The following is a 24,200-nucleotide window of genomic DNA, read 5'->3' on the forward strand; positions in this document are numbered from 1 at the left end:
TCTAACTTCCAATTGACCTCATGCTGGCCGGATAAGGAGAGTCAAAGGGCCAGATATGGCTCAGGCCCATAAAATGCCTAGGTCTGACCTAGCAGAATAGGACTTTCTCTACTGATCTAATCTTGCAGATCATTTTCGCATAGATCCTAAACCACTGCTGGAGACAGAGAAGGAAAGGCAGGCAGTAATCTAGGAATTTTGAAATTCAATGGAAGTTCAAGGAGACTGCTAGAGATGAAGAGACTAAGGTGAGGAAAAAGGCAACAATGATCACCCAATGGAACCTGAAAACTAAATTCTGCAGCATGCAGTAGTCTTATTCAAGATTGTATCCACCAAAGGGTTTTTTCTCCGAGATTCTTTAATTGTCCTATTTTATTTCATTCAATATGCAATGTTGTGCCTCTATGTATCATATAAAGCTCTCATGGGAGTTTTGGGAGAAGCAGAGCAGTCTTGCAGTTCCTTCTAGCATGTTTCTATTCCACCCCCACCCCTTCCATAGGGATGTTGTTGTTTTGGCTCCTAAAAATGTTTACTCCAAGCTCACATCAGGTGAGTGAATGGTGGAAGACGAGAGCAGCAGCAATTCTCTAATCCTTCTCTTGCTTGCTATGGATTTATTTATTTCTTCCTTCCTTTGCTATCCAGCATTTTATAGTCAGAAAGATGTTTGGAACCTTAAAAAGAAAATCTGTTCCTATAGATTCAAACAGGTGTGTATTTCTTACCTTTCCCAACCTGAAGCCTCCAAAGAGATTAGCTCAGGCCTCTAACTTTGTATAAGCCTGGTATGAGAATGATTTATAATAGCAAATTTGTGATAAAATGATATAAAATAACCATTTATTTTGGTTGTTGTGTCCTCACACCTACGACCGGTTGCAGCCAGGATGACTCACGACCAATCAGAGTGTTTGAAGCGCCGGCAACCGAAAGAGCGGGAAACCGAGGGAGTTCCTATTGGCTGGCGTTTTGACAGCTAGCTAGCCAGGGTGCTGAAGTCTGTCAGCGGTTATTCAGTTCAGTTCTGTGTATTATAGCTCCGTTAGAGCCGTGTATTTTACCCTTCCTGTTGTTCGTGAATAAAGGAGAGGTCTGTTTGAACTGGCGGTCTGTAAGTCCTCTTAATATTTTATACTGGCGACGAAGGTTTGGGAACGCCAACCCGAGTTTTTTGCCGCTCGAAATTGGGTTATTGTGCCATTCACGTTAGGATCTGTCACCTCACAGCTTCCTCATGGCGAACAATTTGCCGATTTTTTCGCCATTCGTCCCGTCAGCTGAATTGTGGGACGTGTATGTTGAACGTTTCGGATGTTTTCTCCTTGCTAATAATTTATCTGACCTTCCCCCGGCCAGGAAGCTTGGATATTTTTTGAGTTCTTGCGGCAGCGACGTTTTCTCAACGGCACGTACCCTTGCTTTTCCACAACCGGTATCCGATCTCTCCTGGGACACTTTAATAGAGAAACTGCGGGCACATTACGCCCCAGCGCCGTGCCAAATTGCCCAGCGACATGCCTTTCGTCGCTGCATGCAAACGGAGGGACAGACTGTCACCAACTTTGTCGCTTCGCTGCGAGCTGCCGCTCTCCACTGCGGTTTTGAGGCCCTCGAGAACATGTTACTGGATCAATTTGTATACGGCCTCAAGGACTTAAAGCTCCAGCGCCGTTTACTGGCGAAGGATTTACCCCTCAAGTCTGCTGTAGAAGAGGCAGAAGCAGCTGAGATGGCAGAGAGGTCTTCCGCTGAGCTCCAGCGTGCCCAAATGAGACCGGCAAGCAGTGGACAGCCACTGTTTGTGAATTATGGGGACTCCGTTCCAGACGGGTTCCCAGAGGATGACGAGGATGTCCGTCGCCTTAACATGACACCTAGACGGCAGAGCGGCCCCATGACTTATTACCCGACCTCCCAATGCCTAGGTTGCGGCGGCGACCATGCCAGGGATGACTGTAGATTCAGGACGGCCGTTTGCCGTCGCTGCGGGAGGCGCGGTCACCTGGCCAGGGTCTGCAGGGCCACCATGCCAACCCAAGGACCTGCCCGCCAACCGGCCAAGCCGCGGGGAGGATTCCGGCCACAAACTCCACGCCGAGGGAATTCTTCCGCTGTGGCCCATTGTGAGGAGGAAGTCTTCGTTAACTACGCTTTTCCCGTAGGTCCAGCTAATAAATTGTACATCTCCGTTCGTCTAGAAGGAGCACCGTGCACCATGGAAGTGGATACAGGGTCATCCCGTTCGCTTATCTCCTGGACCACGTTGAAACGCATTTTGCCAAATGTCTCCAAGACCGGGTTGCAACCCTGCTCTGTCATCTTACGTGACTATCAAGGGGGGGCAATTCCAACGATGGGAGTTGGTACCTTCAGGGTATCATATCGTAACTTTGATGGCCGACTGCCCCTTATTGTTGTTAAGAGTGACCTACCCTGCCTTTTGGGGTTAGATTGGTTTGCTGCCCTAGATCTGAATGTTACCGGGATCCACTACACCAGCCGGGAGGGTCTTCCCAATTGGCTATAGAGTTCGCTGATGTTTTTGACGAACATCTGGGTAAATACAAAGGACCTCCTATTTCCCTAAGTTTAGACCCACAGGTTACACCCATTCGCCTCAAACCGAGGCGAGTTCCTTTGGCCTTGAGGCCCAAGGTGGATGAACAGCTGGATAAATTGATAGAGCAAGGGTATTGGTTCCAATAGACCACTCAAAATGGGAAACACCTATCGTAATTCCCTTAAGCCCGACGGATCCGTGAGGATCTGTGCGGACTATAAGGAACGATCAACAAAGCTCTTCAGCATAATCCTTATCCACTGCCGGTGGTCCAACACCTCTTACACTCCTGGGCGGGCCGTGTGTTTGCCAAATTAGATATGGCCCAAGCGTATCAACAGCTTCCGTGGATGATGAGACTGCATTAGCGCAGACTATCGCCACGCACCGGGTGCTTTCAAATGCACACGACTCCAATTGAGTTAGTGTCGCCCCAGGAATCTTCCAGAGTCTCATGGAACGCTTGCTCCAGGGGATTCCAGGGGTCGTCCCTTACTTTGATGACGATTGATTTCGCCATTGACATGCCCGAATTGGTCACCAAAGTAAGGGAAGTATTAGTCCGTTCAAGAGCCGGATTAAAACTAAAAAAGGGCAAGTGCAAAATAGGAGTACCCCAAGTAGAATTCCTGGGGTTTTTAGTGGATGCTCAGGGCATCCACCCCACGGCCACCAAAATAGCAGCAATCCAGAATGCCCCTACGCCATCTAATAAGGCAGAACTCCAATCATTCTTGGGGCTTCTAAATTTCTACGCGATATTTTTGCCCCATAAGGCCACCATCGCAGAGCCACTCCACCGCCTGTTAGACGCTGAGGCACCTTGGGTCTGGGACTGGAATGCAGCAGCATCTTTTGCTGCTGTCAAACAGCTCCTCACTTCATCCGCCGTGTTAGTACAATACGATGAGCGCCTACCTTTGTCGTTAACCTGTGATGCCTCGCCCTGCGGCGTTGGGGCTGTCCTTAGTCATATTCTTCCAAACGGAAGAGAAGCTCCTTTGGCATTTTACTCACGCACCCTTTCCTCAGCTGAACGCAACTACAGTCAGCTGGATAGAGAGGCGCTTGCAATAGTAGCGGGTATCAAGCGTTTCCATGGTTACCTGAATGGTCGTTTTTTTGCTGATCACAGACCATAAGCCTTTTGGGGTTGCTGGCGGTGACAGGCCATCTCCCAAATTTTGTCCCCCCGAATGTCACGCTGGATTGAGTTCCTGGCAGCCTATTCGTATCGGCTATTACATAGACCAGGAAGGGATATTAGCCATGCTGACGCACTGAGTCGTTGTCCCTTGCCCATCTCAATTTCTGACCCGGCCCCGTCCTGGCCCGTTCTCCTGATAGAAGAGTCCGGCTGCCCGCCCTCTGCACGAGATATCTGCAGGGAGTCGAGGAAGGACTCCGTGGTGGCGCAAGTCTTGGATTGGGTTCGCAGGGGTTGGCCGGATCGAGAGGTGCAACCAGAATACCTACCCTACAGTCGCAGGCGGAACGAGCTGTCTACCCAAGCCGGTTGTTTATTATGGGGTAGCCGGGTCGTAGTTCCAGTGTCCCTAAGGCCACAAATACTAACGTGCCTACATGCAGCTCACCCGGGGATAGGACGCATGAAGGCCCTGGGACGAAGCTACGTGTGGTGGCCAAAATTAGACCAGGAAATAGAGACATGGGTAGGTCGATGTCACACTTGTCAGTTGTCCCGGGCGGCGCCCCCTGGGGCTCCGGTCCAAGACTGGGAGACACCCAGAGGGCCATGGGCAAGGATCCACGTAGATCTCGCTGGCCCCTTCCAAGGACGGACGTTTATCATTATAGTGGATGCTTACTCTAAGTGGGTGGAGTTGTTCCTAATGACCTCCACCACGGCTGAGTCCGTTATTAGAATATTAGACAAACTGTTCACTACCCATGGGCTGCCAGATGTTATGGTAACGGATAATGGGCCCCAATTTTCTGCGGCAGCATTTCAAGTGTATTTAGCGAGTTTGGGCATCAGACATGCTCCCGTGGCGCCGTTCCACCCGGCCGGAAACGGCCTTGCAGAACGAGCCGTCACGGTCAGCAAAGGAAGCGTTGGGACGATTGGGCACTTCTGATTGGCAGCAGAAAGTCAATCAGTATTTGCTGGCCCAACACACTACCCATGCCAACTGACAAACCAGACTCCCGCAGAATTGCTGATGGGCCGCCGTCTTAGAACCATACTGGATAGGCTACACCCCTCTTATACGCCTGAACGGGTTCCAGGACTGGGGGGCCAGACTAGGCAGTTTACCCTGGGGGATCCAGTATATGCACAGTGTTTTGGGGGAACGGAGAAGTGGCTACCTGGGAACGTGGTTCACTTATCTGGGCCGTATTCTTATAGGGTCCAACTGGCAGACGGCCGCATCTGGAGACGCCACATTAATCAACTAAGGCGTCGCCTGGCCACCGATGGGGAAAACCAATCAACAGTGAGGCCTCAACAAGACGTTTTTCCCCGGCCGACAGAGTTTTTGAGACAGACACCTGCAGACCTCGCAACTGACCCTTTTGTTCCCAGGGGTATCCCAGCCAATAGTGATGACCCGACGCCCAATTTGGCACCACAAGCAGAATATGCATCTCAAAGCACTTCACCGGAGCTCCCAGCAATCCAGAAAGACACAATATCGGAAGTCCTACCTGACGATACTTCCGGGCCGGCTGCAAATGGGCGCTGTCCATTGGCGGAGACGTCCGTTCAAGACAAGGACAGTCAAGTGCCTTCCTCTCCTCCGCCGCAGGTTGTACTCAGACGTTCCAATCGTGGCCGTCGTCAGCCAGCTTACTTGGCTGACTATGACTGCGCGATCCGAGGTGAGGGTGTTGTGTCCTCACACCTACGACCGGTTGCAGCCAGGATGACTCACGACCAATCAGAGTGTTTGAAGCGCCGGCAACCGAAAGAGCGGGAAACCGAGGGAGTTCCTATTGGCTGGCGTTTTGACAGCTAGCTAGCCAGGGTGCTGAAGTCTGTCAGCGGTTATTCAGTTCAGTTCTGTGTATTATAGCTCCGTTAGAGCCGTGTATTTTACCCTTCCTGTTGTTCGTGAATAAAGGAGAGGTCTGTTTGAACTGGCGGTCTGTAAGTCCTCTTAATATTTTATAGGCAGGCCACACAGATTTCATGCCAACTTTTTTGTGCTGAAGGGGAGGAGGGGCAACTCTTGCCATTCATTGATAAATTTTCCACCTGGCACAGGCATGGGAAACGAATTCTCTAAAGGAGCCACATGAGATTGTTGTGGAGGACCAAACCAATAAGCTGAACTTAATTCTGCTGCCAGTGTCACCCATGTGTTGAGGGAGGAGGGAGCATGAAGCTTTGCCTCCTTTGCCTCAGCCTGGCTCCTGCTCTTCTGCTGCAGGTGCAGAAAAGATTTCTCTTGCTGGCCGCCTAAAGAAGCTGCTTCTCCCACTCCCTGCAGCTTACTTATTTACATTTTATTTTCTAACTTCCAATTGACCTCATGCTGGCCGGATAAGGAGAGTCAAAGGGCCAGATATGGCTCAGGCCCATAAAATGCCTAGGTCTGACCTAGCAGAATAGGACTTTCTCTACTGATCTAATCTTGCAGATCATTTTCGCATAGATCCTAAACCACTGCTGGAGACAGAGAAGGAAAGGCAGGCAGTAATCTAGGAATTTTGAAATTCAATGGAAGTTCAAGGAGACTGCTAGAGATGAAGAGACTAAGGTGAGGAAAAAGGCAACAATGATCACCCAATGGAACCTGAAAACTAAATTCTGCAGCATGCAGTAGTCTTATTCAAGATTGTATCCACCAAAGGGTTTTTTCTCCGAGATTCTTTAATTGTCCTATTTTATTTCATTCAATATGCAATGTTGTGCCTCTATGTATCATATAAAGCTCTCATGGGAGTTTTGGGAGAAGCAGAGCAGTCTTGCAGTTCCTTCTAGCATGTTTCTATTCCACCCCCACCCCTTCCATAGGGATGTTGTTGTTTTGGCTCCTAAAAATGTTTACTCCAAGCTCACATCAGGTGAGTGAATGGTGGAAGACGAGAGCAGCAGCAATTCTCTAATCCTTCTCTTGCTTGCTATGGATTTATTTATTTCTTCCTTCCTTTGCTATCCAGCATTTTATAGTCAGAAAGATGTTTGGAACCTTAAAAAGAAAATCTGTTCCTATAGATTCAAACAGGTGTGTATTTCTTACCTTTCCCAACCTGAAGCCTCCAAAGAGATTAGCTCAGGCCTCTAACTTTGTATAAGCCTGGTATGAGAATGATTTATAATAGCAAATTTGTGATAAAATGATATAAAATAACCATTTATTTTGGTTTGAAAGACATCCACATTATTCAGAAACAAAAGGGTACAGATAAACTGCCTGTCAAGCAAAATAAATTACTGGGTTTTTTAAAAAAAATCTAAGACAAAGGGTGGGGGGGAAGCATCCCATAGAAGGTCTGCAGGAATCAGATGGATCTTATAATTAGACACAGTATTTCAAAGAGGACATCAAAATGAAGTAAAAGATGAACCAAAAATGGAAGTCACTGAAACAGTTTTGAGTTACACAAAGCTGAATTTCAATAACTCTCATACAGCTCAGCTTGCTTCAGTGTGGCATGCAGATCTAATACAATGATAGCTGTGAAAAAATGTTTTTAACAGTGGAAAACAGTTTCAGCAGAGTAACAACCAGCAGTTGCTTAGGCACCACTGAGCAGGGGACACAACAGAAAGTGAACAGTTTTCTGGACTTTGACAATGGCAAGATCAGGAATTCATTTGTGGAGGGAGGGAGGGAGAGAGGGAGGGAGGAAGGAAGGAAGGAATCCATTTACAAAAGTGAAAAATCAGTAGCAACTTACACTCCCACTTCTTTCAAAAGTAGGTATCTGTAAACATTCAGGGCAAACATTTCCTTTGTTTCATGTAAGGATGACTTGGGGACATACACACATTAGATTTTTTTAAATGTATATATTTAAGACACTCATTGTATAGCTTAATCTGAAGTGTGCATTTAAGGTCTAAGATATCATGTAAAGAGATTTATCATTTCCAATTGGTTTCAAAGCCTTCCTGGGTACACAGGTTGTATTGGATTGCTTTCATGTGATGTAGAAAAACATTTACCCAATCCATTTCTTTCAGGTGAAATGAAAACAAGTTATTCCTTCTGCTAATGTACACAGTTGGTCATTCTTGAAAACTTGCCTCTGAATTTTTTCCTAATTTGAATTGAACCCAGCCATGGGGGTAGTCCTCACTTAACAACTGCCCTGTTTAGCAATTATTTAGCAGTAATGACAGCACTGAAAAACTAACTTTATAGACAGCCTTTGAATTTATGATAATGCGGTATCCCAGAGTTGATTTCCATTCACATGATTCACAGCTAACTTCCAACAAGCAGAGTCAATGAAGAAGCTGGCATGAAATTATAATTTGTAGTCATGTGATGTCTTGCTTAATTGTATGGCATAGCAACAGAGTTGCCAGTCTTGATTGTGGTAAAGCAAGGACTATCTGCATTGGCAAATGTGCAGAATCATACGCACACACACCTCTGCTTGAAATCTATACAAAAACTTTGAGATGGGCAAAAATTTCCATTAACTGCTTTCATTCAGTGTTTTTATATATGTATTTATTTAGCACATTTATATTACTGCACACTCTCAGACTGTATGGTAGTATTACAGGTTTCCTGCCTGGGCAGGGGTTGGACTAGAAGACCTCCAAGGTCCCTTCCAACTCTGTTGTTGCTGTTGTTGTTGTTGTTGTTATTACCACCAGTGAGAATGACAGCATTCTTTTCAAACAGATAAACATTATCTCAATGAATCATACTCATTCAATCTTTATCAGTCATTTTAACCTAAGAGGGATAAGCTGTTCCCCTCCCCCAAAATCTTTTAAGCTACTCTTAAGAAATCAAACATTTGTAACTAAACTTCAAATGAAAAGGTTTTAATTAAATAAATAAAAAACTGTGTATCAGCAAGTAGGTCCCATTTGACTTTCTGCTAATCAGAATGTCAAATAAATGGGACCTACTGTAGATTGCACCCACATACTGGGATTAAATGTTTAACAGGCTGTATGCATATTGCACTAGAGGGATCCAATATGAGGATATCAAAGCCACGTGGCTTCTTCTTTGACTTAAGTGCATCTAACGTAATATGCAATCTATTTGGAATATATTAATTGTATAACCTTAGTTTGTTTCAATTTTTAATTTTATATGTAAGGAAAGCTCAAATCTTTTTTGCTACTTGTGAGCAAACCAGACTTTTATGTCCATGCCTTTGGGATGTTCATACATAGATGTAGCACTGGACTAAGACAAATGCCTCACCTTAGGCTTGAAAATTTATAAAACATATGCTCAGATGTGAACGTCCTTCCACATGTGTTAAGCCTGCATTTTCTAGAATTCCCCAGATAAATGTTGCCTGGGAACTTTGAGAATTCTACATTCTATGAATTTGCAATTCATTCTGTTGGGAAAAATTGACTGAGAAGATGGCATAAATACAAAAGTGTTTTTCTAGGGGTTTTTTCTATGCTTACTCAAACTCAGTCTTTCTCTCTACAACAGTATATTTGGAAGGTAATCTAAGGTAGACTTGGAGCTGGCAAATATGGATTAGTGTGATATCAATAATTAAGGCGAAGAATGTTGATGTTTTTGCAAGGTTTGGGTTGTTAAAGACGGTGGAGAATGTGGTGAGCAGCAAGAATCGACATGTGACATCTCTATGACTCAGATACAAGTTTACAAGTGACCATCAGGTACAATTAAACAGAAGTTGTATAAATGAATCTGTAACTGGATCAGTTTTTAATGGGAAAAGTACTGGCAACTTTTATTTGGTGCCTCAACATCAATAGCAGCATTTACATTATTTAAACCCGTGCACAATCAAGTAAAATCCAACTATATAGCAAAGATTTCCTCTGAGCAACTAATTTGAATTTTTTCATTCATTTTCCAAACCAATTTTACTTCTACTAGAATTTAACATTTTAAATATGTTCTCTATAGTAGGGGTCCCCAACCCCCGGGCTGCAGCCCACTACCGGTCCGTGACCTATTCAGAAAAGGACCACGTGAGCAGCGGGCCGGTACACATGCGCACACCCTCAACTTGTGTGAACAGACGGGCAGTGCGTATACACCTGTGCACGCAGCTCAACTTACTCAAGCTGTATGTGTATGTGGGTGTGTGCACCAGCCCACCACTCATGCAAGTTGAGCTGCGGGCCTGCCACTCGCACAACCCGGTTCTCCTCCCACCACCCGCCAGGCCGCCAAGATTGGGGACCGCTGCTTTGTAGGATATATTCACACGATCCATCATTTTCACACCTGAATAAATTACTGTCAGTACAGTAGTTTTATACTGCATTCGTTTCTCAGCTGTATTCATTTCTTAACTGAATTCACTTCTCAACTGTATTTAATCTGGTGGCCTTCAAAAATTGTTTAGAAATGAAATGGATGTTATAAAAACATTTCCTTGTGTGTCAAGTGATATCAATAAGTATTTCAAATAGTTAACAGTGCTGTTCTATTTAAACCATTGCTGATTTGACAAATGGACAATTCATTTTAATTGGAAAAAAGGGCATTTAAAAATGTTTGCAAAGTTATTCTTGATATTGGTATTAAGTTTATAATGGGCAGACATAAGGCAATTATAATACTGCACTACTCACTTGACACATCATTAGCCAAACAAGTTTTAGCATCAAGGTTCAAGAAATGATGGCACCAATATTAGAAATTGTTTTGGAGTTGGTCAATGGAGGAGGCAAGTATTACTTCATGCTTTTTGTTCTTAGATGCTCAAATTCCCAGGATAGGAATATTGGATAACACTGAATATTGGAGCAAATTAGTTTACTTACATTCTCCTAGAAACTACAATAAACTAAAACTCTGTTGTATAATTTCCAAGATATACCCCAGGATCTACATTCACTTGAACAATTTTAAGGCAACAGCTACAATATCGCCATTATTTGTGGCAACTTTTTTAGTCCCCATCTTATAATTTGGAATGGAAAGGGATATGGGATTCCATATGACCAGCTCCGAAGGTCAGAGAAATCCGCTCTTTGATGGAACCAAAAGTTCAGCATAATTTCTACTGCAGTGTTTCTCAACTCTGGCAATTTGAAGATGTGTGAACTCCAACTCACAGAATTCCCTAGTCAGCATAACTTCAAGCTGCAAACTATCAATGCTTCAAACACATCTTCAAGCAGTCAAGGTTGAGAAACACTGGTCTAATAATACTTTTCTCATGTTGCATGGAACACCCATTAACATTGAACCAAGCATGAGAGGATCATCTCATGGGGGCTTGTTGAGCATACTTTGTTGAAGATCCACCCCCAAACCCTGAAACTACATGGATATGGAGAAAATCTGTTTTTTACTGCTCAAAACTGTTTTCCTAGAGGTACAAAAAAGGCCTGTACCTTTCTGCTCTTTAAATAGTGCATGAATGTCAGTGAAATTCAGACCAAGTATACACATGCTGAGTTGTGGTTAGCTTAGATCCATACTACACAACAAGCCAGGATGAGCAACTTTTTCTGCCTAGCAGCCAAACTATATTTTTCTGCTCTGCCTGAGTCCCAAAAGGGAGATGGTAGCCTGAGCCATGATTTGGAAATACATTGTGTTACTGTGCAATTTATAGGCAAAATTGGTACCTGTACCTTAAGCTTTGCAGAGCCCTCCCCCCTCCCCCCCCCATCTACACATACACAACCAGGGAATATTGGCTTAAAGTTTTAAAGAATGCATTTAAACTGACCCCTGTTAAAATTTTACTAAGCCATTAACTGCACAAAGCTGTCCATGGTCCAGAATGGCTCATCCACATAAGCAAAATGAGATCCACACAATTGGGTTAAGCACAAGTACCCACTCTTGGGCTTAAGCTTAAGCATCATGCTAAACCCAAATCAAACAAGCCACAGGTGGCTTAGCAAGTTGTGATCATGTTACTACTGTGGTTTATAGATGAGTCTTGTGTCAGTTCAGATATTCTGTCTTAATTAACAGGCCATGGTTAAAAGGACTATGTGTAAACCTTATCACCAAAGTGCTGGGGAGACATGGTGACTACTTGCCCAGTTGTGGAACATTTATTCTTATGCCCCTTTTTAGATAGCATATAAAAAAAATATTCAGAGCACATAAATCCTTTGTTACATGAAGACTAACATGATACAGTAAGAATTTGGCAACCCGGCTATACAAAATCCTGATTTGGTCATTGAATCCTCTCCTACAGAACTACTTATTTGGAATTTTTCAAATGAATCACATACAGAAAACAATGCAGCCATTTTCACAGCTCTCGTCTCCACTCTTTTAACCAGTGGAACAGTGAAAGCTGTATGACTGGAAGCAAAATTATTCAATATCCTCTTTGCTTCCTCCTCAAAGACATTTTCAGGCAACTGCTCCTGAATCTGTAAAAGTAAGCTATGCTGCCTCACTTTACCTGACAGTATGAAAAATAAATCCTGACCAAACCATTTGAATACTCCGTATTTAAAATTAATTATACAGCACCAGCTATCCACTGTCTCAAAAAGTATATTTTCAAAATGGATTCTATATACAACTCAACCAATTGCTATGAACAGGCTATATCTGAGAACATATCAGAGCTTCAACAATAGAGAATGAAGAATATGCAAGGTCTGCTTTGTTATGGCACAATAGAAGAATGGCACACCGAATTGCTTTCTGTTAAAAAAAATTCTCTTGTGGATGTGTCGTTCCACACCATTAGCCTTTCTTCCCCACAAAGGGCTTCACCCAAACTTCAACTGCCCACATAGCAGAGATTGTACCTTTCCCCCCATTTTGTGCAATGTGCTAACAATCTAAACAACTGTTCCACGTGGACTTGCCCACAACCACTCACACACAACTCATATGCAATACTAAACGCCACAGTAAATGACATACTACAGGATAAGCAATAGAAAATATTCTGTCAGATCACATATTTCTCCCCTTCTGGAACAAATGTTTTATCCTGCAGGCCAGTAGGCCCAAAGTTCGATTTCTGAGTGTAATTCATTTTCTTGACAGGTGACAAAGACTCCAACACAGATCCGGAAGTGTTGTTGGCAGTCCTGACTTTAGCTGCTTCAGGTTGTAGCACAGAACAGGGCTTGTTATTGGTGAGCAAATCCAAGTTCCCGCTTGGGTCAATGATGGCGTTTATAACTGCCAAAAAGGAAAAAAGAAGCATGATTACTAAAGTAATATTAGTAAGATTACTCTTACTAAATTCTAACCTACTTTTTTCCTTGATATTTGATAGCTGAGCAACAACTGAGAGCATGGACAGTGAATGGCTTCCAATTCAGAAGTATGATCTCCAGGCAGAAACAGTATTTAATGTTATGAAAGCTCATTCTGTGATAGCTGCTTTGCGAAGACTGAATTATATTGATTTGATTTATATTGCTGCCCCTCTCATATATGTGACTCCAGGTGGCTTACAATAAAATACATAAAATATGTAAAGTTTCCGAAAGATGCCCTAGTTAATTCATGAGCCTCGAGCCAAATTTCAAAAGAAATCTAGTCATTTATTAGGAGCAACATTCTGGCAATTACTCAAATGGAGTCAGTTCTTATCCCACGTACTTTCTGGGGCCCCATGACCCTGTCTCCCCTTGTTGTGTCCCCCTCCCCCTCCGACGACTGGGTCTGGGAAGCCTCTGCAGCTTTGCCAAATTCCTTTCAGATTTCTCAGGGCAGGCAGGAATCCAAGGTGTGACTTCAGCAAACCAGATGAGACTTTGCTTGACTCAAGGAATGCCAAAAAGCAGATCCTTTATATAGGCTATGGGGTGTGGCTCCATGACTCAGCACTTATCCAGGCCTGCCCCTCCCTTCCTTCTGCCTCTCAGATCTCCGGAAGCGAGGATCCTCCCACTTTAGATTGTCTTCTGCTGTTTGAGAAAGGGAGGGGTCAGAAGGAGTAGGCCCAGGTAATTCCAATCTGTGGCTGACTTCCTCTGATGGCTGCGTGTGAGTGAGGTTTGTTTGTTCATTCCTGACATCCCCTCCAGGCATGGGGCCAGGGCTGGGGGCTGGAGGCATGCCAGGCCGTTCCTCTTCATTATCAGACTCTGAATCTGATAGCAGGCCCGGGAGGAGGAGGGAGGGAGGGGCCCGGCTGACGAGAGGAGGGAGGACGAGGGACAACACCCCCCTCCTCCCTGGGCATGTCATAAATCACATTCTCCAATGGACCACGTTGGTGGGCTGTAAAAACCCCACCCCTCCTGCTGACTCCCGTAACCTAGAATACAATCTGGAGAAAGGCATGTGTGGAATGCGTTTTCAGTTGGGGCAGCAGAGCAGCTCTGTCAGTTCTTCCTCTTCTCCCCTCTCCCCCCTCCTGCTTATGGCAACTTGAAAGCTGATCTAGAAAGCTTTGCAACTTAACATAATACACATAATACACAATATAAAAATAAAATACACAGTAGTTGGGCATCATCCAACTAATTACTGCATACACATACCATAGGTAGGAGATAGGCTCTATCACATGCTTTTGGCCCTGGGCTTGGGGACAAAACCAAATTACAAAGGCCTTATGGATATTCTTTAACTGAGAGTACTTGGGGCATATTTTATTTTTACTTTTATTTATTTTTTATTTATTTTATTTACTTTTACTTTTACTTTTATTTATTATTTATTTGTCAAACACAACAATATAACATAACATAACAACAGAGTTGGAAGGGACCTTGGAGGCCTTCTAGTCCAACCCCCTGCCCAGGCAGGAAACCCTACACCATCTCAGTCAGATATATAAGTATAAGCATGAAATAACCATACAAATTGGATACAACCAAAGGGAACATTAGGACAGGAATGGTAGGCACGCTGGTGCTCTTATGCACGTCCCTTACAGACCTCTTAGGAATGGGTGAGGTCAACAGTAGATAGTCTTTGGTTAAAGCTTTGGGGATTTTGGGAAGAGACCACAGAGTCAGGTAGTGCATTCCAGACATTAACAACTCTGTTACTGAAGTCATATTTTCTACAATCAAGATTGGAGCGGTTCACTTTAAGTTTAAATCTATTGTGTGCTCGTGTATTGTTGTGGTTGAAGCTGAAGTAGTCTTCAACAGGAAGGACATTGTAGCAGATGATTTTATGAGTTATACTCAGGTCATGCCGAAGGCGGCAGAGTTCTAAATTTTCTAAACCCAGGATTTCAAGTCTGGTGGCATAAGGTATTTTGTTGGGATCAGAGGAGCTGAGAACTCTTCTTGTAAAATATTTCTGGACATGCTCAATTGTATTAATGTCCGAAATGAGGTGTGGGTTCCAGACAGGTGAGCTGTAATCGAGAATTGGTCTAGCAAATGTTTTGTATGCTCTGGTTAGTAGTGTAATCTTTCTGGAGAAGAAGCTACACAAGATTAAGTTTACAACTCTTAAAGCCTTTTTTGCTATGTAGTTGCAATGGGTTTTGGCACTTAGATCGTTTGATATGAAAACTCCAAGGTCTTTGACGGAGTGAGGGTCATCTACAAGGTAATGTCCATCAAGCTTGTATTTAGTGTTCTGATTCTTTTTTCCAATGTATAAGACAGAGCATTTGCTGGTTGAGATTTGGAGTTGCCAAATTTTTGACCAATCTGACACAAAGTCAAGGTCTTTTTGAAGGGTAGCCGCATTGTTGGTAGTGTTAAATAGTTTAACACCATCGGCGAAGAGAACACAATTACTTATAATATGGTCACAGAGGTCATTAATGTATAATATGAAGAGTGTTGGTCCTAGAATGCTGCCTTGGGGGACACCGCTATTGACAGGAGCAGGATTTGATAGGGCACTGCCTATTTTGACCACTTGTTGCCTGTTTGACAGGAACGCAGTTATCCAATTATGGAGAGGTCCGGAGATGCCATAGGATTTTAGTTTTAGAAGTCTGTCATGTACCACTGAGTCAAAAGCTTTACAGAAGGCAGGCAGAGACAGGCAGAGACAGTTGGGGAGAGACAGTCATAAGCCAAGAAAGTGTCGTGTCCCACTCCTCCGCTGACGGCCGGGTCAGGGAAATCCGAATCAGGCTTGCCTCTGCAGCTCTGCCCAAAGTCCTAGCAAAGTCCTCAGAGCAGGCAGGAGACCAGAAAGTGACTTCAGCAAGATAAGTTCGACTTTGCCTGACTCAGAGACTGCCAGAAAGCAGATCCTTTATATAGGCCATGGGGTGTGGCTCCATGACTCAGCACTCATTAAGGCCTGCCCCTCCCTTCCTTCTGTTGCCTCCGTCTATCCAGTCTTCTGATGCGAGGGTCACTCGAATCAGCAGCTGTTGGAAATAAACCTTCCTCAGGCTCACATGCTGTGGAGGAGGGGGAGGGGTCTAGCTGCTCCGTTTGCCTGGGCATGGGCCAGGGCTGGGGCCGGGGGGTGCTCCCTCCTCTGCAGCCTGCTTGGGCATGGAGCCAGGGCTGGGACCGGGAGGTGCCCCCTCCTCTTCAGCTTGTCTGGGCATGGAGCCAGGACTGGGAACGGGAGGCATACATTCCTCCGTGTTCGGGAGCAGATAAGAAGGCCCCAGCTGCTGTGAGAGCGGGCAAAACACAACAGAAAGGTTTTAAAGGTGAATTAAATTGAAGCACCCAGAATTGTAGCTGAAAGCATATCAGCAGCCAGTGCAACTCATGAAGCAGTGATGGCATATGCACCAAGCAACTGGTTGCATTCTATACCAGTAGAATGCAACACCCCTTGAACGCAGATATACATACATCCTCACTTGAATAGAAGGAATATAAATCCTTCCATTCCCCATTATCCTGTCAGAGCCGAAGAAGCTTCTTGGATGAGAAGCGAAACATCTTCAAAAGAAAAACAAGAAAGTCCAGTTGCCTCCTGAAAAAACACCTTTGGGACAGCCACGACCTTGATGACTGAGAATCTCTACAGATCCTCACTTGAAGTTGCTCAGCAGACATTTTGTTTTATCTGAAGACCAAAGTAAGTCTTATTTTACACTCCAACACATGACATGTGGGCAACATCTCCAGCTTTCTGTTTTTCAAACCTTAATCATATTCTATGTAAGGCTAATCATTTACATCAAAAAAAGATATATGAAGACAAATATTACAAACCTTCAAGTTGCTTTTGGACTCGGCGAAGCTCCTTCAAAATAGAGCTGATTTCCTAGATTTAAAAATTAAACATTGATGAACTTTAGCAAAATAAGCCTGTAGTGGACATTTTTAAAAATTCAATTAAATCAATTTATACCTAGTTTCATACTTGATCTATCTTGTTTTGAACAGCACATACCAAAATATTTTCTTTAAATTTACTTTTAAAGATTTACAGCTGGATTTCAATTTCAAAACTCTTTAATTTTCATTATATTATATTAAAATTCAAATGCTGAGTTCCACAGTGTGAATCTTGTCAGTAGAATATATGTTTATTTACATGCTTCCTCAAAAATAAAAAGAAGTAACATTAAAGTCCAAATCCTGAGCTAATTCCACATTTTGATTTTTGACTTTCAGATTCATTCCAAGACTTAAACGTCTGTATATATAAATCCAACAAGTTCATCAATGGATATTTTTAATAGCAAGATTGCAAAGCACATAATTTAAGAAAATATTTCCCACCTTGTTTGATGTCTTTAAAATTGGCACTTCATTTTCAGAATTAATTTTGGCTTCCATTTCTTCCCATGTCCTCTCAGTATTCTGGAACAGTATTCTGATACAAATACATAAATGATGTTACTTCCAAAGTATAAAACAAACCTTCAGAAATAGGTGCGTTTATTTATTGCTACCGATAAATGTTTCCTTAAAATGGCCACATGACTAATACATTCCCAGTTTTTTTCTGGTAAGTCTCCCATCCAAGTAGTAACCAAGTCTGACACTGCTTAGCTTTTCTAAAGTCACCCAGGTTTGGCTTGATATGGATACCCACTTAACAGAATTTTATATCCCACTTTATAAAAATAAAATGTTTTATAGTAGTGATTCAACCACAGTCTTTTTTATATGTATATCTCTGTATCCTATGCTTCAGTATACCTGAATGCTACAAATTATCTATACCAAATTATCAAATTATCTATGCTGAAATACTGGCCATTTAAAAGCATATTCAGTCAGTTAATTGATTTAAAAAGTAAGTTAATTATTAATATTTAAATCTTATTGGATAAATTCCAAGCATGATTATTTGAAATAAGTTCCAAGAGTTCAAGGAGCCATGTTCAAGACTATGATATAAAATTTAATATCCTAACCAAGATACAAATGATCATTTTAATTCTCTCCTAAATTGAGAGCCAGTATTAATCAGTGTCATTTTTCTAACTCTGGTATGAAATGCTAGTCTCCAGGATCCATAAGTGGTTACACAAGAGAGCTATATACGGTAGATTGGCACCATACACTCACTTCATTTTCTCTGCCAAATTTTCTGTATTTTCCCGAATGGTATGAGATAACTGGGACACAGGATTTAGCATCAAATTGTCAAAGATCACCTGGAATACAATTACCAAAACAAATTTCAAAGACAGCATTTTTAATGTGAGTATTTTTGATAACCTTCACCCAGTTATTCATGGAATTGGTGATCTCATTCGGAAGTAAGTTTCATACGTCCATATCTTAGATATGGAGGAATTTAATTTCCTATACTTCCATGAAATGGAAATACACTTGCCTCTTCCCTGTTTCTTATCCGTGTTCTTTTTGTGATATCCTCCTCCCGGCTGTCATTCATATTTTGGTCAAAATCACGGAATCCCAATGAACCAGGAGGCACCTTTTGGAAGTTTAGACTTGCTTCTGGTATATGCTGTACCAGCTTAAGAATAAAAAATAAATGCTGAATTGAATTATCTAGTGGACAATATAAGAAAAAAGTAACAAGCAACTATGGTGTGATCTTGTAATACCAGTCTTCTTCATCTAAGTGGGAGCAACACATTACATGCAGAGAAGCTACTGAAAATGACACATAGTGTTGAGTTTGTCTTCTTCATTTCTATAAAGCATTGCACAATTTATCCAGTGATTCAATATTAAGTAGTTTGTTTACTTACTGCAGCTTTATGTCACTGCCTGCAAATGGTGGCAAAATTCACAATAGAAATGATATCATATCTTTAGTGAATATTGTAGTATCCAATATAGGAGTGTCATTTTCACTAGCACTATTCAATCCTTCCAAAATATTACAATCTCATTTCAAAACACAAACTAGCATCAGATGAAATGTTACATTAAAAATTATGCAACTGTAGAAGACCATCCACATTCAATGGACTTAGTCATTCTATCAATTAAAACTTTCCTTTAAAGAGGGTTGGGGTTTTTATTTTTTTGCTGTTTAAGAAATATGAATGTGAAATACACTTAAGATTTCCATGTGCATAATCCTAGTTAGACATCATTTTTTTTACTCATGGAGCTTTTTAGAATGCATATTTGCAATTTTACTAAAGCCCCTACAATGGATCCATTCCTAGCGGCACTTCCTCCAACTTCAGTATCCTGGAAGACTGACTGGAACCCCATGAAAAGTAAACGAGGAATACAAACAGGGCAGGATTCACAATTACAAGAATAAACCTATATATGCATGCAGTTGCAATTGTATATGATAGGTCACTTAGACAGGGCTTCTCTGAATGCATAAACACATCTGAAGGGCAAAGGTAGCACACATGCCCTCCCTTCTGCGCATTCAACAAACACAGTAAGTGTGTGACATCTAAACTTGCCCATACCATGACATGGTTTTATGCAATGTATGCGGGTCATGTGGAGGTAATGAGTTTTAGGGAGAAGGGGGGAAGAAATGATCATTCCCAAATGAGTACAGGTAGTCCTCGCTTAGTGACCCTTCAAACTTACAATGAACACCCCAAAAATTGCTTACAAACTGGGTTCAAAGTTTCGGCATCCAGGCCACACACACCTCTCCAGTCATGAGATCATGTTTTAGGCATTTAGCAATTGGGCTGCACGTATAGCTATCTGCAATGCCCTAGTTACTTCTAGTTTCCAGAAAAAACCAATGTGTGAACAATGGGTTTGTTTAGCGATCACAGTGTTCACTTAACAACCATGGTGTTCGATTTATGACCATCTACTTAACGAGCACCACAAAAAAATGTCATGAAATCAGGTCGGTCACATGATGACCTGCTTCATAACTGCCATGATGCAGAACTGTAATTCCGCAATTCAATTGTGGTCACAAGTCAAGGACTATCTGTAATTCCTTAGGCGTTATATTTATTTGAATATAACTAGGTGAGGAAAAAATATAGGGATTCAGCTCTAAATCTTGGTGAAAGAAAATTTAAGATTCGAAAGAAGGATAAGAAAAAATAAGAAAGCTGAAAAGAATGAAAAAATGAAATAAAGAAAAAAAAGAACACTAAAAGGTTTTAAAGCAGAATATTAAGTGGGATGGAAAATGCACCTGATATGGAATTGCTGCCTGCAAAGCTGAATGAGCAATCTGTATTGAAAGAAAGGAAGAGGGGGAGGGAGGGATATAGAGCCGTCAGTGCTGACCATAAGATTAGAAGAATTAAATGCAAAGTAGAGGATAGCACAATCAAAAAGGCCAAAACAAATCAAAGAAATAACAATACCCATCACATCTAGTGCTACCAGAGAACCATAAGATGTCTATAACTCCCTGCTTCCATATAGTGGTCATCTTAATTTTAGCAGCCTAGATCTCATAGCCCTAAACACAAATAAATGCAGCTGGTACTAGCTTGCCCTCCTGTGGCACATCTTGGGAAGCACATGAGCCGAGCTGGTAAATTGGTAGCAAACTACTACTTTGCAATAGCACTGTGGCTAATGTAACAATTCGTATGGCATTACTACTAATAGTAATAATAATAATAATAATACAAAGTGCTGGGTTTCAAACATTCTTGTTTACCACACCCAGATGTGTGGACAGTGCAGTACTGGGACTGAATTATAGAGTTGGAAGGGACTTTGGGGGTCCTCTTCTTCAACTCACTGCCCAAGGCTGGAGGTGGGAGATCAGGGGGAGAGTTCTCCAGAATAGAAACCAGAATGTGGCAATCAATTCCATTTAAATGCCTAAATGTTAATCTGGTCCCAAGTGGGCTCATTTCTATAATTACAAGGGGTAGTTTTAGATCTTGATAGTGAATATACATGGCAATTTAAATATATACAATCGATCTTCTGGGTTTATTTTAATTTTGGGTTTGGATAAAGCCGATGAAATAATAGGCAATGGGTTAAACACATTAAAGGAAAACAAGCTGAGACATTCAGTATGCAAAAGGTCTCTCATCCTCTGAGGAAAATTTAGAGGCACAGGCCTACAAAATATTTGTAATCTCTTACTCCAATTATCAATGGAATTTTAACTTTTCCAGAGCTTGTTTTAATGCTGCCCCTTCACCCATGCTGGAAGGCACATTCCAAAAAATTCCAATATTACAATGTTCATATGGATCAGATATGACTGAAACCATGAGTCATGTTTTTCTTGGTTGTGCCTTTTATACAAGTTTAACACAATGGTTTATCCAATCATTGCTTTTAAAAAAGACCCTCTCTTCCAGGTTTTGGGGTTTTAGGGTGAATTTTTTTTGCCACAAACCTTATGACTGACAGAAATCCTAAAATCAGCTGTTTCATAGCTGAATTCCGCTATTTAGCAACACGGGTATGTCACAAGAAGTTTACCATTTCAGTACAGAATAACCATATATCGAGATAACCTTGCTTGCATATGAAAATAATTGAGTGCTTTATTATGAATCAGGCTGGACTTCTGGCCAATGAAGTTGCACCCACTCATTCCCAACCTTAAGCAGCTCCCATACCTCTTCTCTTGCCGAGATGGTTGAAGCAGGGGTATTAGGCACAGAACTGTGGGCAGTACTTGGGCCTGTTCCAGATGAACTCTGGGAATCGCCATCTCCAGCAACATCATGAATCTCTCGAGCAAGGATTGCTACATCTTTTACCAAGGTTTGGCTTAATCTAAAAGAATGGTATGAACACTTTAAGCAGGGCTGATAAATTTTAATGACATGGAAGCATATAAAATTTAATCTAGATGCTAATTATATTCAATTAGAAAAACACACTGGGTCTAGTTTTGCTATTTAAAAACTATAAAAAATGTTTCTTATGTAATTTTTTTTCTACTTGATATTGAAGAATTGTATTTGAGCAGTGTGGCCTAATAATGAAGATGTTCATCTCTCATTCATAAGATTGGGAGTTCAATCCTAGGTAGCCGCAGATGTTTCTCTCCTCGGGCGCAAATTAAAAATATCGCCATGTAAGTATCAGAAAGGCATATGGACAGTAAATGCTCAGCTGGTTCAGTGCCCCAACTCTACCTCGAATTAAGGGATTACAGGGTCATAAAAGGAGTGTTTTATTGAAGATCTGTACTTATGTCATGAAGAAAATTACTATAAAGGATAGACTACAAGTGCCTTCCAGATTTTCATTCTCATCAATCTCAACCAGAATGGCAATGGGAAAGGCCCAAAATCTATATTACACTGTGATCTAGTGAGTCAAATTAAGGTTGACTATGCAACCATGCCATAGGACATCAAAAATTACGAAGTATTTAGAAAACAGTTATATGTTGAACCTAAATTTGATCTATCTAACTTAGTATTGTCACTTTCAAGGTTTCAGATTTCAGACACCAGCCTGTCCTATAGTCCAGCAGGGACATGGGACCAACAGAACAAGGGACCCTGAGTTGACCATTGAGCCAGTGGAAGATCATTTTCCCAATCAACTGCTGAAGTAAAAGCAATGACTTTGAGGTTTTCCAGCTATTCCCAGTAGTTGTATTACCTGCCCTGCTGCCTCAATTGCTTGGAATAAACAAATCATTAAATATGTCAGGGCAGTAAAATGTATCTGAAAATAAAAATGCAGTTGTGACAAATGCTGTGGGACCTAATTCAAAATGTTCTGGTTTATATGTTTTTAAACCCTGTTCTACAAAGTTAGGTTTTCCAGAATTGGAACTTGTCTTTAATCGTATAATTATTGTCACATAACCATTTCAACTTATTATTTTAAACAGCTAATTAAATTTGCATTTTCCTAAACTGAAACATGTTGGAGGAGGTTAAAAACTTAACAGCTTTTAAGGCTGGAAAGAGTAATAACTGCAGATAAAAAGTGGCAGGACTGAAGATTGCCTATTATAGAGCCTATAATTACAGTTTTGCAAGTCCCACACCTGAAAGTACAAACAAAAGAACCTGCGCTGCTGATCTTCAACCAATCCAATCTGTGGAAGCCCTATTGCCAAAAACACAGGCTATCCATTCTTGGGTTGAAGATGCACAGGGGGCTGAAGCAGCAGCTGAATGGAAAAGTACAATTTCTTTCTCCTGTTAGTTTTTGATAAGCATGGTAACATGAAGCTGTTCTCAGTTATGATAAGCTTGTGTTGTGGATGGCAGGAAACATGAGGAACCATTAAAACAAGTGCTAAAAAGTGCTGTAAAATCACTGTAGAACATACTCACCATATTGGTTCATCTAATGCCAAACTCCAAGTTTCCCTGAAAATAAGCCCTAGTATGTTTTATGCATGTGCCTAATATAAGCCCTACCCCCACCAAAATAAGCCCTATTTAAGAGCTTCGCCAGCTGGCCAGTCACCCATTCCATCTGGTTGCTCACAGTGTCACAGCCACAAGGGGAGGCAGGATGGTGGAGCTGCCCCACATGCCCCACACCAGCTTACCTTAGGGCCCCCGCAGCCAGGCCATCCATGCCCCGACAATTGCCTTGAGGCGGCAGCACCAGCAGCCATATGCAGCAGAAGCCCACGTGGCCACCAGCCCACTTCTGCTTGCTCGCATCCGCAACAGAGCATGTTGGGCCTGTTGGTGCCATGGTCACAAGGCAAGGCAGGTGTTGGGGCATGTATGGCCTGGCTGAGGGGGCCCTTAGGTAAGCTGGTGCAGGGCATGTGGGGCAGCTCCAACACCACCCTGCCTTGCAGCAGCAGCACTGGTGCACCACGTGGCCTTCTGCCTCACCGCAACCGAGTAGTAAAAGTGGGCTTCCCGTACCTGGAAAAAAAATAAGACACCCCCCAAAATAAACCCTAGTGCTTATTTTGGGGCCCAAAAGAAAACAAGACCTGATCTTATTTTCAGGGAAACAGGGGTAGTTTCTCTTTGGATTCAATGTTATTTTTTCTCACCTGTGCCCACTTCAACTGTTTGATCCATTGCTCAAAGTATTGCCAAACTATGTCTCACCTGGCTATTTCTGCTATCTCTGCAGTCTGCACAATGAAACTGTAGGGATCCTGTTCACCATAATCTTCATCTTCCATCTCTCGGCTGTTGCTATGCTTCTGTTTATTCAACCCGGAGCCGCGGGTCCTGGGAGTCTGGGTGGCTGTTGAGGTATGGGAGCGTTTGTGTTTAGGGGAACTGTGATTTGAGCCATACTCCTCCTCGGAAGTGGAAGTATAATCTGAGCCCTGATGCCGCCGCCTTGAAGCTTATA

At 42.4% G+C, this 24,200-nt stretch overlaps 1 protein-coding gene across 8 annotated transcripts in view; it reads right to left on the bottom strand.

Annotated features, from left to right (window-relative positions):
• Positions 1-11,723: 11,723 nt before the first annotated feature.
• Positions 11,724-24,200, bottom strand: part of CEP170B (centrosomal protein 170B) — an 84,635-nt gene continuing 72,158 nt past the window's right edge. For 4 of the 8 annotated variants that reach the window (XM_058162843.1, XM_058162840.1, XM_058162842.1 and 1 more), the window contains 8 exons: positions 23,948-24,194; positions 21,518-21,677; positions 20,116-20,154; positions 18,346-18,489; positions 18,075-18,163; positions 17,280-17,373; positions 16,767-16,818; positions 11,724-12,837 (listed from right to left, as the gene is read on the bottom strand). In XM_058162843.1, the coding sequence (XP_058018826.1) occupies positions 12,602-12,837; positions 16,767-16,818; positions 17,280-17,373; positions 18,075-18,163; positions 18,346-18,489; positions 20,116-20,154; positions 21,518-21,677; positions 23,948-24,194 (1,061 nt within the window). In that variant the 3' untranslated portion in view covers positions 11,724-12,601. The remainder of the gene's footprint in view (positions 12,838-16,766; positions 16,819-17,279; positions 17,374-18,074; positions 18,164-18,345; positions 18,490-20,115; positions 20,155-21,517; positions 21,678-23,947; positions 24,195-24,200) is intronic. The other 4 variants (XM_058162845.1, XM_058162849.1, XM_058162846.1 and 1 more) reach the window with 3 other exon arrangements.

This window comes from Ahaetulla prasina, chromosome 1 (assembly GCF_028640845.1).
Source record: "Ahaetulla prasina isolate Xishuangbanna chromosome 1, ASM2864084v1, whole genome shotgun sequence".
NCBI classification, from domain to species: Eukaryota; Metazoa; Chordata; class Lepidosauria; order Squamata; family Colubridae; genus Ahaetulla; species Ahaetulla prasina.